The sequence below is a fragment of the Molothrus ater genome, chromosome 13 (genome assembly GCF_012460135.2).
Source record: "Molothrus ater isolate BHLD 08-10-18 breed brown headed cowbird chromosome 13, BPBGC_Mater_1.1, whole genome shotgun sequence".
NCBI classification, from domain to species: Eukaryota; Metazoa; Chordata; class Aves; order Passeriformes; family Icteridae; genus Molothrus; species Molothrus ater.
Window position 1 is genome coordinate 16,725,917 of NC_050490.2, and position 15,004 is coordinate 16,740,920.

At 43.3% G+C, this 15,004-nt stretch overlaps 1 protein-coding gene across 2 annotated transcripts in view; it reads right to left on the bottom strand.

Annotated features, from left to right (window-relative positions):
- Positions 1–15,004, bottom strand: part of IGF1R (insulin like growth factor 1 receptor) — a 170,618-nt gene that overhangs the window by 15,159 nt on the left and 140,455 nt on the right. Inside the window, exons 11-19 of one of the 2 annotated variants that reach the window (XM_036389327.1) lie at positions 11,545–11,831; positions 10,000–10,136; positions 9,542–9,701; positions 8,435–8,537; positions 7,018–7,088; positions 5,498–5,727; positions 5,134–5,244; positions 4,345–4,504; positions 2,096–2,225 (exon numbers count right to left, since the gene is read on the bottom strand). In XM_036389327.1, coding sequence (XP_036245220.1) covers positions 2,096–2,225; positions 4,345–4,504; positions 5,134–5,244; positions 5,498–5,727; positions 7,018–7,088; positions 8,435–8,537; positions 9,542–9,701; positions 10,000–10,136; positions 11,545–11,831 — 1,389 coding nt within the window. Of the gene's footprint in view, positions 1–2,095; positions 2,226–4,344; positions 4,505–5,133; positions 5,245–5,497; positions 5,728–7,017; positions 7,089–8,434; positions 8,541–9,541; positions 9,702–9,999; positions 10,137–11,544; positions 11,832–15,004 lie in introns of both variants that reach the window. The other variant, XM_036389326.1, reaches the window with a different exon arrangement.

Sequence of the window (15,004 nt, forward strand, 5' to 3'; positions counted from 1 at the left end):
GGATACATGTTCTAAACAAACAGCAGATTTCTCACACTGAGCCTGTTTTTCTGTGCCTCCAGACAAGTAGACCCCTGTGAACCAAATTTCAGAGTAAATCACTTCCAACAATTAAGATGCCAAACCATCCCAAGGAGAAACTCTCTGAAATACCCACGAGTACTGTGAGCCTCCTCTCCATAAAACCATTTTTTTCCTCTCTATGCTTACAAGTAAAAATCTGTCAAGATTTTACTGCTCCTCCTCTTCAGCTTTCCAATCCTGTAATCAGCAAACTCCTTTCCAGGCCAGGATATTCACTCAGATTGTCCCACTGATCAAGTGCAACACCGTTTGCACAATCCTGCTTTGGACTGAGCAACCAACAAATGCCAAATCATGGAATCCCAGGATGGCTTGAGCTGGAAGGGAACTTTAATCCCATCTTGTTCCACCCCCTGCCATGGTCAGGGACAACTTCCCCTGTCCCAGGCTGCTCCAAGCCCCATCCAACCTGGCCTTGCACACTTCCAGAGATGGAGCAGCCACAGCTCCTCTGGGCACCCCATGCCAGGGCCTCACCATCCTCACAGGGAAGAAATTCTTCCCAAAATTCAATCTAAACCTCCTCTCTTCCTTCTTAGGGAAGCACTCATGTAACTTCCTGCAACAACTACAGCACTAATTTACATCTGACACCTTAGTTGGCGTCACCTGGGGTTTTTTTGTTTGGAATTTGAGTTCTATTTAATAAAGAATAACATCACTTAAGAGTCCCAGGCTAAAAGGAAGCACGTGTGGAACACACATGGGACATCCCCAATGCTCACCCTGAGCTGCTGCTGAACCCTTTGGAGGCAATGGCTGGACCTGAAAATTCCTGTTGTGTGGTTGGAACAGGCAGCTCTGCCAGCTCTCACTCCAGGCTGGGTCAGTTCTGCATCTGGGGATTTTCTAGTGATAGAATCCAAATTTCTGTCTGCTTTGTGAAGCCATTACAAGTCCCAAAATTCTTTTACTGGGGGGACTGCCAAAAGCATGCCTGCACTGTTCAAACAGATAAATGGCTGATACAGGGCTTCCCTTCAACTCAATGTGGCTGTTTTCATCTGCTTCCAAGTCTGAGGGTTAGTGGAATCAAAAGTAAGTTACTAGCCATATGTAAAATAAAATTTAAGCATCATTCTGGTGCTTTGCTTTTTCACTTTAATTCCTCTTAGGAACTTTTTGTTCAGAGCTGGTGCTGTGAACTACAGACCCTGACTCCAAACTCCTCAAGCTGCTCACGGAAAATGCAGTTTACTCCTAAAACACCATTCCTACTGACTTCTAGACATTTGGAGGCAATCAGCTGCCAATTCTGTAACAGATCAGTAGTAAAAACATCTTGTTAGGAAGGCAGAGAAACCATAAAAGACAGAGGAGAGGTTTTGCCAGTACACAACCATCTTCTGCCAAGTACTCTCTACCTATCTCCAAAAGCTGGGGGGTGTGTGGGGAATTGTTCCAGGGGATTACTTCTCCTAAGTACACGCCTCTATTAATAACTGCACAGATACAGCAAGCATGCAGTGTGCTTTGAAAGAAAACCCTATTTCTGCATCTTGCAGTATATAAACCAAGCAAACAAAGCTCCAAATGGAGAGGGATATGCACAAGGGAGAACTCCCCAAAAAAGCCTGCGAGTGTACACAACCCATCTGGGGGAAAGTGATGTTATTTACACAGAAGGTTTTGATGGAAAAGCAGGTCAGCACTAGGAACCTTTCTATATTCTTGGCAACTTTTAATGCTTTTCTTGAAGGAGGACAATTTAAAAAATGACAACTTGCTCTTCCAGGTGAAGGTAATGTTTTTCACTGCACAACTGATTTTACAACTAACAGCAGGAAACATGCTGCCACCTCCAGTTCTGGAAATCCATTTAATTCTGCTCTCCCTGAGAGCAAAATTCAACCTCATGCATGAGTTCTTGCTGAAACACAAACTCACAGAACAAGAGATTTACCTCTGAATGGACAGGAGAAGCAGTACACTTAGTTAAGTCTACTAAAACAAGAAGAGAGGCTAGAAAGGAGGAAGTTAAAGCAGCTTTTCAGAGCCCCTGTTTTGTTACCAGACGTCGGAGTGCGTTGTGAAGACTCCATCCTTCAGCGACTCCGGGGACATCCAGCGGACAGGCAGCAAACCCTTCCCTCCCTTCCGGTAATAATCTGTCTCGTAGATGTCTCTCGTCATGCCAAAATCTACAAGGTAGAAATACTCTGGGTTTGGGTGAGAAAATGAGGAACATCTCCCCTTCCTACAAGGCAGAGAATCACACTTGGCTGTGAGGAATCTGCGCTGTGCTCCCACGACACTTCAGCTGCTGCCTCAGGGCTGGTGACCTTCCCTCCCAACACCAACAGACTGTGCCACTGGCTTCGGGGGTGACAACTCTGAATGGTTTAAATATAGGAATGTGAAAAATTACAGCATTCATGCTCAAGCTTTGCAGTAAGATGAGTCTTCTGAAGGTCACATAATTCACTAATTGTTCGCCAAATTCAGAGATTTTCGGGTTTTTTAAGGAGCTTCTTTAGTACTTATAACCACTGTGTTTAATTAAACAATCTCACATCCTGAAGGAAATACTTCTCTTGGTTTTCTTTTTCCTATTTCCAAAGGTAATGCGCAGTTTCTGTACAATATTCCATTTCAAGTGCTACAGAGGATTATACTGTTCATTTGTGATTAACACACCCAAATATTAAAGACATACTTCTAGTTTATATGTATGCTCAGCTGTAAATTCATAAGCATTTGCAAGACTTGGATCTAAAGATGTTCATCCCCCTAACTGTAACTCAGATTTATTCCAGTGTTTTTTCCTTACAATCAGTCTGAGACAGATTGCTGGGTCTCACACTTGCCTATTGAATCCAGTTACTGTGTTCTCAAAAAGTTAATAAATTAGAGGTCATCAGTCCTCTGACTGATATTAAATGCTGTCTGATGACACACAGGGCAAAATCCATTTTACCACCACAGACCTCTAATTGCCCCTTTCCCCCCCCACCCCAGGAAACGTGCACAGAACTCCCCCAGGTCTCTCAGTTATCACCAGTCTGTGGTGAGTGACCAAGCAGGGGTACCAGGGTGATTATGACTAAAAAGCCCATCTGTGTAGCTCTTCCATCACTCCCACACACCAGGGTGACTTTATCCCAGCTGAATGGAAGATTTTTGCAAAATGTAATGCAAATAAGAAACAGACATGCAGTGAGCACAGGGTAGTGTGGCATAAAGCTCTTCCTCTGAGATCTGAACAGTCTGAGTTGGTGTGTTCCAGCCAAGATGCTCCTAAACTGTTTCAGCATGAGGGGATTTTCAATGCTGCTACATAAACAAGAGCAGTGCAGCACATTTACAAAGTGCTTTTGGGGTAACCATGAACACATTAAAGGGAAGAAGTGCACCATATCTTCAGTTTACAGAATTGTGAAACAAGCTGATGGGGGCAGGAGGAGAAAACTGCAATGGGAAGGATTTAGGCTGACTTCCCACGAACCTGCAGAAAATACACAAAATCCCCAAAAGATCTTATTTCCTAATTAACTGACTCAAAATGAAATCATTTTTTCTTTCTCCCAAATGACAGGATTACTTACACAAATTATCAAAATAGCTGAGTTAAGCTCTGAGAAAAAGAATTAGTTTCCTACAGCAGAAGGCTGTTGCTATACATGTTATTTTAATATGCACAACTCAAAAACAGCCAACAGCTTAAAATCACTCTCTCTGGAGAGCAGACTGAAAAAACTCATCTGACACTATTTTGGAGGGATGGTGAAAGGAAAAAAAAAAATTGGTGATCTAACAGCAGAGCAGAAGAAAAGCCATTCAGCTGTCTGGGAAGCAGAACTCCAGTTTAGACTGGAAAGCACCCAGCTGAAGTCATTCCACTTCCAACTCAGATACGATTTTAAATAATCCTCAAATTCTCATTCTTGAATCAATAAACAGGAGGTAGAATTATTTTTGTGCATTGTCAGAGACATGAATGACACACCAGTGGTAACTACACCATCCACCCAGATGTCTGCAGTACCTGAACCTAAACCACTGCCTCTTTTTAAACCCACATGCTGTACTGTTGGCTCACTGGAACATCAGCAAGCAGAGGTATTCCAGAGGTTTCAACTCAGTGTTAACTGCTCACAGGTCTTAAATCACAGTAATCTTCACAAGGAACATATTTCATCCTGCAGATATTTCAACTAGAGCTCAGCTAAAAAAACAGTAACAAAAAGCAATATAAAAAGCTTTCTGAGACTGATTTTCCAGGATCACTGTATGAGCTGTGCCAGGGTCAGGAGAGCCCACCTCCAATTTTGACCGTGAAGTCCTCGGCCACCATGCAGTTCCTGGCAGCCAGGTCCCTGTGCACGAACTTGTTGGCGTTGAGGTAGGCCATGCCGTCGGCGATCTCGCCCGCCATCTGGATCATCTTCTTCAGCGTCGGCGGCGCCTGCCCGGGGTTGTTCTGAGCAGCACAAGGTCAAACAGTTAACACACCACAGCCACTCTCCTGTGCACACCCTGGCTTCGTGTTCTGCTCCTTTAATTTATCCACACTGGAATTTCTAGATCAAGGGCAAAAGCTGCTGAGCTCATTTTCTACACAGGCTGCTGTGATTTCAGTGGCGAGTGACCTGTGTGTCATCTTTATCCTTCAGACTCTGCATCATATGAGGCAATTGTAGCTGTTAGACTGATGGCCTATGCATGAGAGTTTGCACAGGAGCTAAGATAACAGATATCTACTTTCCAGCAGGGGCAATGGGCAGGACACACAACATGAAACAATTATCCTAACATGTGTTCTTAAATCAGCCAATTTCTGTAACATCTTGATGGGAAAGTAGATCAGACAAGAGACCTAATGCAAATCTGGAAAAGAGGGCATGGTGGCACAAGAAGGGACCTATTCCATGTGGCACCCTGGGCTGCCTCATGAAAGAGCTGTTGGAGATCACACAACAGCTCATGTTTTGTCCTTAGACTGAAGGAGAAGGGCAGGAAAGGCTAATTGCCTGCTGCTTCCAACGTGAGGCTGTCTTGTTCAAGATGATTCAAACTGAAGAAATAAACAGCCAGCCACTCATGACTCACCTCTGTGTCTGGCCTCAATGATCTCAGGTAACTTTTGAGGTCCCCACGTGTCATCAGCTCCATGATAACCAGTGTAGGCTGGCCCTGAGAAACAACACCAAGCAGCCGAACCTGGCAGAGGAAAAACAAATGTTCAGCACAAGTATACAGGTACAGCTAATTATCATTTATTCATGGTGATATGTAGCCCTGTGGGAAAGGTCTGAATGTAGATTTGGTTCCATTCTCTGACTGGGGTTTCATGACAATATCACAAAGCTGAGCAGAGTTGAAGCTAAAATCCCAAATTCAGTCCCAGAACAGCCTCGTGTCAATGAGCCCCAGAGCTGGTGAATCACAGCCTGGTCACATCTCCAGGACTCACCACATGGTGACAGTTGAACTCCTTCATCACCGAGGCCTCGTTCAGGAACTCGATCCTCTCGCGCATGCTCGCGGACTCGTTGACCGTCTTGATGGCCACCCTGGTCTCTGGCTCGTCCTTCACCACTCCCTTGGCTATTCCCTCATACACCATCCCAAAGGAGCCTTGCCCCAGCTCCCGACACATGGTGATCTTCTCCCGGGGCACCTCCCACTCGTCGGGAACGTACACTGGGGGAGAGAGAACAGCCCTGATGTTCCACAGTGCTGGGATCCCTGCCTGCTCCACGACAGCAACTGCCCCAACAGCTCTGGGGCTCAAACCCCACACAGAATGCTGAGACCTTGCACCATGTGTGCAAACAGGCCCCTGGGCTGTCCCACACAGAGGCAGGGGGATGGTGCCACACAAATAAATCTGAAAGAAAGGGGGGCTTGAAGCAGCCTCACTATGGTACTGACATACTGAGATAGAAATAAGGAACCTCAAAGCCAAAACCAGGGTGGGAAGAGGCTCAAATCAATGCTTTAGGTTAAATCTTTTCTTGGAATCCTTGCTCTCCTAATTCTCCCAGACAGCATCAAACAGACTTGATCATCTGTATCAGTTTAGTGTCTGCTGTATTCTCTATTAACACTGAGTTTATGGCTAGAGGGAAGCAGACTCTGATCCAGCAGTTCTTTGCATGGCACTATTCTGATCCCTTGCACACACCATTGCACCAGCAAAGGCAGAACTTGCTGCTGCTGCTGCAGGTCTTTGATCTGAGGCAGAAAAGAGCTCTCAGAAGGTGACTGCCAGGAGGCAGGACTGCCTCAGGCAAGAAGACATCCAAGTACTCACTGATGCCGCTGCCTATCAGTCACCCAAGGAGGGGACAGTTGTGTCACATGCTCTGCATGGGTGAAATGACAGGATGAAAACAGAGGATTATAGCATGAACAGTGACAGACCTTTAACCCTAATGGTGTTGCTACAAAAAATAACAGTAAAATAGTCTGCTGCCACTCTGGGTAAACCCATTACTCTCCTAGGGGAGCTTTGGGAAGTACTATTCCAGCAGGAATTCTACAACAGCAGCACCAAACTAAACCATAAACAGGAAAACTGAGGCCTCAAGGACATTTGTCTGATGCTGTGATTTCTTCAAGTAGTGGGTTTGTTTCAATAGGGCAAAACAGAGCTTAAAAGGGCAAACATGAATGAAAGACCACAAATTCATTCATTCTTCCTTCATTCCAGTGAAAACATCACTGGATGAGTAGATGTTAATCTGAAAGTGAAACTACTGAATCTGAATTTGCCTCAAGTGGATAAAACTCCAGGAAAACAATTCAAAAACTCCTCAGTTTCAACCGACAAGTGGCATTTATGTATCAGCAATTGTGGATTCCAGAGCTGTCCTAATAAAATAGGAAAAGTGGCTTTAGAGCACATCTTTTAGGGTTTCATACCTTTCAAAGTCAGACACCAACAGAACACAGGACAGTAAAAGCATCTCAAGTTAATGTCACACTCACCATCTGAGGCACTGAAGTACTCAGGGTTCACAGAAGCATAAAGTACTCCATTGCCCAGTCTGTCACTGTTCCTGTAGAAATATTGGGGTTTATTTCTTTTATCTTTAAATCTGAGTATATTTCAGACCATCTCTTGTACAGTTTTTCTACTGCTTGCTCAACCACAGAATATTCTTTACTGAACATGGAGTTTTTCAGACAAAGGGACAAACAGATCTTATCTACCTCACATAATCAATGGGAACACAGTCCAGAATAGCTTGTCAGGAGTTCTGGAGTCTTCTCTATACCAAATCAGCACCAGGAAAACGTAAACACAAGGTACTTCTAGCTTTCTTTTAAGAAAATCAATATTTTTATACAACCAGGAGATCTGTGGCTGAGAATGCAGCTTACCATCATCAGCTCTGCTGTGGGAGTGAAGTTTTTTAGCAAAAGACAAAAGTGGGGGATTCCATTCAACTATTTCCTAAGTGTTTCTAGTATTTTATTTTAAAACCACACAATGCCACACCTCCCAGCTTTACAGGGGTGATTTTCAGAATAAGACATGAAATAAATGCACTTTGAGAGCTTTTGCAGGAGACAGGCTCACAGAGAAAATATTTTTGTGTTAGAACATCAGTTTAAACAAGGAAAAATTATCAGGAATTTCACTTAGGAGAGCCTAAGGAAGGCAAAGCAGATATTCTAATCACCAGAGACAAAGCCCTCTCTGGAGAGCTTGAGCAGAACTGGTATCACTGTCTGCAGTGCTACCAGTGAATTAGAGCTGGAACTCATGGGATACTCAATGAGCATAATTAATGTGAAAGTAATAAAAAACATCCACAGCTAGAAAGTTGCAAGACTGAACATTTGTACTGCTATTAAGTTCTCGTTATGTATTTCAATGAGATAAAAAAAAAAAATCACTAGTCACAAAAAACAAACTGAGGGAAACAAATTACCAGAACAGTCCCAGTGACAGCTCTTGGCCAGAATATAATTTTTTAAGTGGATGTAAGACTTTAAAAAACCCTCTAGAATTTGAAAAAAATCAGATTATCCTGAATGGAACTGAGGCAGAAAAGAGCTCTCAGATGCTCTTTTCATGATTTATATTGACCCATATTTCAGTCAAATATTCTGATTATACAGATCCAGTGTGTGCCACCAAAGCCTCACTGATATGTTCCTCACAGCCCTCCTCTTCCCAGTCAAACATGTCACTGCAATAAAAACCCTTTTCATATCTCCAGATGCTGCTAACTCTAAACCACCTCCTTTTCCATCCCAACAAGGCAGAATCTATCTCAGCCTCTCAACTCCTCTGAATGGCATTTCTCTTTTTAATCTCTAACTCACTCCACAGGCACAGATTTGAAAATAAACAATTTCCCTCCTGCAGGTTTAAGCACCAGCACATGGAACTCACCTCTTTTTGTTAAAGACATAGAGCATTATCAGCAATCCCCCAAGGATGAGCAGCAGAGCAATAGGGAGCACAATTACCAAGTGCAGGAAGTTTCCATAGTTTGCTGCTGCAACCAACAAGAAAACAATTGTATCAGGGTTTCTATAAAACCTCTGTTAACAAAGAAACATTCAATACCCACTCAGTGCATTTCCATACAGGGAAGAAATCAAAGTTCTCATTTTCTTGTCTGATGTGGAAAAATGCACTCGGAAACCCTCCCTGACTGCAGATGAGTGAAACAAGAAAGCAGACACTGAAAGGCATTAATTTTGTACAGAACAGTGTCTGTCTGGGCTTTGTTTTCACAAGTTATGCTTAAAGGACTTGCATTCCTCAGTGAACAATATCCAATTGTTCACTTGCACATTCACCTTTTTTTCCACCTTTTGTTCACCTTGCAGCTGCTCATGTTCAGAATATACATGCACTGCTCTTTACTTCAAATTGTTCAAAGTTCAGCAACCAGAAAACCAAAAAAGGGATAAAAGGTGGAGTTGCAGTTTTCTGGGGATATATCAGCTCTACAGCTAAACACAGAATGTCTTAAAGAGGGTCTCTCTGTGGTCACGTTCTTCCAAAATATAAATTACTCCTGTTGTCAGGGCCAACATCACCCTTTCATCAGGACACCTTTTTTATCAAATGTCACTCAGAACAGGTCAACCTGCCAGCCAAAAATCTACACAAATGATTTGTTTCTCCAATTATTTTGCAATTTTAAGCAGGTTTGCCTTGTTGCCACAGGTTTTGTACATGGCAGCTCCCTGTTGTTATAGCTAACATCACATTCCCAACATAGCTGCACAGCCCAGGAAGCCACAGCAGGGTGTCCTCCACCCCCACAGACACCCAAAGCTGCAAGGAAAGGACCACACCTCACATAACCCTCCTGGCTGTCAACACTTGCCAAAAAAATGGACCAGAGAAGAGTTCCCAAAGAGCCATCAGCAAGTCAGAGAAGTGTTCAGAGGCAAGAGGCTCAGATACCCAGTCACATCAACATCAGGAATTATTAAAAAGACAATAAACCCCCAATTTGACACAGACTATAAATATTTGTCTTACATTTGGGCTGCACATAGAAAGAGATGGGCTCAGTCCAGGAGCCATTCCCAGCTAAGGAAGTGGCCTGAACTCTGGCAGAATAGTTTCCAGGGTTCAAGTGAGTTAGTTTAGCTCCTCCAAGCTTCTTGTATTCCTGTCTGGAAACACATTCACGCTTCTCCTAGAAGGAAAAAGCAATTTACACCTGTTATTATCTTCACATTCTGGAGAAGACAATATAGCTGCAGGATAAGCTCATTTTTATAACTAAAAACCCCACCTGATCAGTTTTACTTCAAACACCATAAGAAGATATGTGGAACTTAAGAACTCAAAGGAAATGAAGGAAAGACATGGTGGCAGGTGCTGGGTGTCTGAAATCACAATTTCTGTTTGTGCAGCACTGCACAAAAGCATGCTAATAAAGATCCTTTTTGTGTATAAATTACGAGTTATGAGCGGTAATGACAAATCCTCACCTCGCCATGCTGCCCATATTTGATTTCATACATCAGGATCAGCCCATTTGGATTTGCAGGCTCCAACCACTTCAGGTAGACAGTGTTTTCCTCTTTTGCTTCCCATGATACTGTTCCTGGAATGTTATCTGCTCCCTCTGTAAAATATTTACAGGTGATGTGACAACAACACCTATGACTGAAACAGAACTTCAGCAAGAGTGGAAGAAAATGGAAAGTTCAGAATATTCTTCAGGTGCAGAAGCTCTGCAGCAGGAGCCATTCAAATCCAGGAAACAAAACTCCATTGGCCAAAGGCCTGCTGGAGATTAGCTCAGTCTGAACTACTGGTTCCCAGAAAATCAGTGCAGAGTATACAGCTCCACCAGGCACGGGCCATGTGTGCCAAAAAAACCCTGGTTATTAGCACCTGATTCTTCCTTCCCAACTCTCCCCAGCACCAAAACAGTGCAGGGATCTATTCCCACCAAATGGCTGCAAACAGCTGTAAACACACAACATGTGCCCCACTGACAGCCTTTTCCTAAAACAGTCATAGGAAATCCATCCCTGTTTAAAACAGTCTCAGCAGCAATTCAGGAACTGCTTTATCCCTATTTAGTTCCTAATAATTTTACATGACTTATTAAAAACTTAACAGGACTGTGATGTGTGTTTCAGTCTGGACTGAAAAAATACCACCTTCTCAAAGATATCAGAATAAAAGAGTATTGTTTAGCCTTTAATTTTCAGAGCATGTGTTAAAAATCTGAGAACACTTCTTTCCTTTTCCCTGATCTCACAGATTTCCTTATTGCCTTGAAATAAGCAATACTTTTTGGTTTTTTTTACTGACACAGCTGGATCTGGATTATGATAGCCTTTCCTTCCAGAAACAAAACAAAATTGCTACCATTCTGCATCCAATATCCCCAGACATCTGCTGGAGTCAGAAGCTCGTTGCTGGATGCATATGAGCTTACACTAAAATCATCTCTATTCTTCTCAGAAGTACAATCTGCAAAAGTCCCAACGACGAGTACAGCATTCAATGCTTCCTATTTGAAGTAGTCTAGAGGCCAGGGATTGGGCACAAAGAAACACAGTATTCCTCCTGTTCCCAGGCTGGACAAATGCATGGTCGTACTGTGACAGAAGAAACATTTGGCAAACATTCCCACCAGCAAAACTCCAACATCTGCAAACAGTTCCGAGTGAACACAGCAAAACCAAACATTAGCAGAGAAACGTTGCTGTGGCTCTATTCAGCACACAGGGAGCTGAGGAACAAAACCTTTCAGCCCACCATGTCTGGGGGTCTCACTTCTATTGCTGGGAAACAGAATCTCTCCTAATTATCCTGGCAGTCAACTTCTCCCTTTCTCCAGCTCCCCAGCAGAGACTCAAGCACATCACTCAGTGCACACAACACGCCAGTCAAGGACACAAAATAAAAAAATCTTTGCAGCACCAATTTATCCTACTGCATGGAATTTTTTTACTGTACCCCAATGTAATTCTAGCTGGTAGAGCTTGTCCCCCTGAGCTTGATCTCTGTGAGCATACCTGAGGGCATCGTTCTGGCAAACACGAAGTTGGACGCGCTGCAGCCGAGCGTGTCGGCCTCGTGGTTGCAGCTGTGGATATCGATGCGGTAAAGAGTGAAAGGCTGCAGATGGGAGATCACAGTTCTCTCCTTGCCATCCACCTTGGTCTCAAAGAAGGGATATTCCACCTCGCTCTCCTCCGTGTCGGAGGCGTTGGTGAAGTGCTCGGTCCCGGTCGCGTTCCTGCTCCGTGTGGCCAAGGTGGCGTTGGCGATTCGGAACACGTCCCTCCGCTTCCGGTCGGGCCTGAGGGGCAGACACAGGTACAGAAAAGGGCTCTTTAGAGAAAATCCACTTCTTCTCCAGAAAATCCACTTTCTTCTCCAGAAAACCGTGCCAAACACCCCAGCGAAACAGGCAACAGCTAATAAAAAAGCTAAATAAAGGAAACCGCAAAACAAGAGGAAAACTTTGTCTAAATCGGAACCGGTCACGTGTCAGCACATCTCATTTCTCTCTCTTTTGGTCAGGAACCAACCAAATCTCTGAAGCTCACACTGCACCCCAAGATCAATGTGCAAACTTCTGACCTCACACAATAAACCAAGCAGCAAAGAACAGCTTCACCGTTACTCAACAAACATCCTGGATTAGTGGTTCATGACAGCGATGCTGACGCTTGAAATAAAAATCAGATGCTAAAGGTTGAAAAGGTTAGGGGGGGAAAAATTGTTTTGAAGTTTGCTGGATTAGCAAAGGAAGCTGAGCCTACTGAGAGTTAGCTTTGCAGTTGTGATGAAATTAGAATGTATTGCACTGAGAGGAGAAACATTGGAAGGCAGCTGAAGGCCATGAAGGTTCACCACCACTCAGGTGGTCATCTGTGTATCTCTGCTTCTCTCACCCAAACAAAAGCTCTGCAAAGGAGCAATCCTCCTATGTAAGAAAATTCAGCACTAATATTGTGTGGAGGCAAAAGTTCAATGAGCAGCTTTGCCTTACAGGTATCTGGGTGAAATTTAAGCAGAGTTAAGAAGTTGAGGATTTACAGCCACACCATTGCTTTCTCAAGCCCAGGGAACTGCTGTAGTGGACAGCCCCAAGTGACAGGACAAGGATCAAGACACGCTGAGAACCACATGGATCAGGTAACCAACACCCTGTGGCCATACACTGGAGCTGTCCCTTGGTCCTGCCCCAGATCTGAGGCTGTTCTGTACAGGAGCACCAACTACACAGGGCAGTCTGGCTTTACTGCTCCTGCCCCTTTGTCTCCAAGGGCTGCAGGAATGCTCATGCCTGGAAAGCTACACCCCAGGGGAGGTAAAGGAAAAAGGTAGAAGAGTCACACTACAAAACCAATCTGGGCTTGAATCCTATCCCTGAAATCACGTCACCAGTGTCCATGAACACCTGGCCACTGAAAGAGGTACCAAGGGCATGAGGTCCAACAGCTCTACCAGAGAGCAAATTACAAACCAGGCAAATGAGGCCTCCCTCGAACACACAACAGGAGGAAAGATGACTCAACAGGAGAACTTAATTCACTGTCAAATATATCATCTGAGTACATGCAGCCACAGAGCAGCATGCTGCAGAGAGAGCCAAGAACAGCCTCACTCAGTTTTGAAACCTTCTGGCAGAGGCTGGATGAATTTTTTCTTTAAGAGCTCAATACAAAAATTTCCAAAATCCCTTTACTACGTAGTGAGTAGTCATTTTGACACTCTAACCACCATGTAAAGCCACATCACAGAAATAAACACAGACAAGAAAGAATTTCCTAAGTTAGCAACAAATTGTTTAAGCAACACACAAGTGAATATCTTGTCAGTTAAGGCAATTTCATAGGACAGAAGCATTTGTGCCTTGTCTACACTGGTATCTATGGAAGTTACTAAACCTATTCACCCTGCTTACAATGTGTATTGATTTACTGCTTTAGCTCAGTGGAAAGCACAAACTTCTCATCAGTAAGTAGTTGGATGCCTAACCCTGAACTGATGAACATTTGCACAGATTCTGTGGTTAAAGCAGTGAAAATAAAAAGTTCATTTTTAATCAACCACAAAAGCATATGCCAATGCAAGAACCCAAAAGGCCTGACTTTTCACTGCTTTTATGGGATGCATGGAGCTTCAAATCTTTGGTGGTAGCTGGGAGTGGAGGGGAGTACAGCCCTACCTTGTCTTTGGAGAAAAAGATAAAGGAACACAAAACTTGTTGGTGAAAATTACAGTGGTGTCAGGAAGGGAAAAGAGCTGCAGGATAACCACAAGGCAAAAGTAATTAAAACATCATGAGATTTGACCTCAGTGCTTTTTGGTCAAGCAGCTTCCTGCATTCATGAAATGCAGAGATAAAGGCAAAAAACAAGCATCCAAGGAAGTAAGGAAAAGTCTAGAGATAAAAACTTGAAAAATCATTTATTCTATTAAGGGAGAAGAAGGAAAAGAAATGCAAGACAAAAATTAAAAATAACACTAAAAATTCAATCAAACCAAAAACATTTAAAGAAACTTGGGCTATTTAACAGCAAAGCTCACTCTTTCTGTAGTTCATGGCAATTTTAATGTTTTACTGCTCAGACTACACACAGAGCCTGTCCCATCCTGCTCAGTAGAGAAACAAAAACCTTGAAGAAACTCATTCTCCTCTGGCAGTCAGTGTCTCTTCAAGACTAAGCAGAGTCCTGTTTGAAATCCACCATGGCACTAACACACATGGGGTCATCCAGAAGTTACACAGTAGATTAGATCAGACTTCTTAAACAATCTTCAGTCAAATACTTTCATGCTGTATTACATACTGCAACTCTTTCATAATAACCTGGACACAGGTAGAACACTGGAAACAAGTACTACTATTGAGGCTTGCACTAACACATTAATTAACTTCTCCCTTGGGAAAGAGAGAAAAAAAAATACATCAAGTAACAAGCTGCTTAGATTTGTCCCATGGAGATGTCTCACCAGCTCATAAACTTTAATTTCCCTGACATACAGTCTCTTAAAAGTTGCTTGGCTATGCAGCTATTGCTGAGCATTGTCCCTCATCTGCTCCTGCTGTTACAAAACACCCTAATGGCAGTAATTTAAGAGAAAAAGACAAGCTTTCAGGAAATTCTCTGTGAACTGATCAGTTTATTTGTTACTGAGTTCAAGGTTCTATGAGTTTTCTTGGAGAGGGGCAGGACTGCAAGAAAATTTGGGAGAAGACAACACATTCTGAATTACAAATGTTTGGGGAAATAGAAAAACTTGCTTTTCAACAGACTTTCAAGTAGTTTAGACTTGACACATGGCTTTCAAAACTCCTCACTGTGCTATTTCATGAAGTCCAAAATCAGATCTTGTGATTTCCCACGGCTCAGCATTTCCATCATGATCAGACACGGAGGATGTAACTTCCCTGATCTTGGCTGCTGCTTCTCATCATCACTCCACAAAATCCTCAGTGTGACCCAAACACAGCTCAGC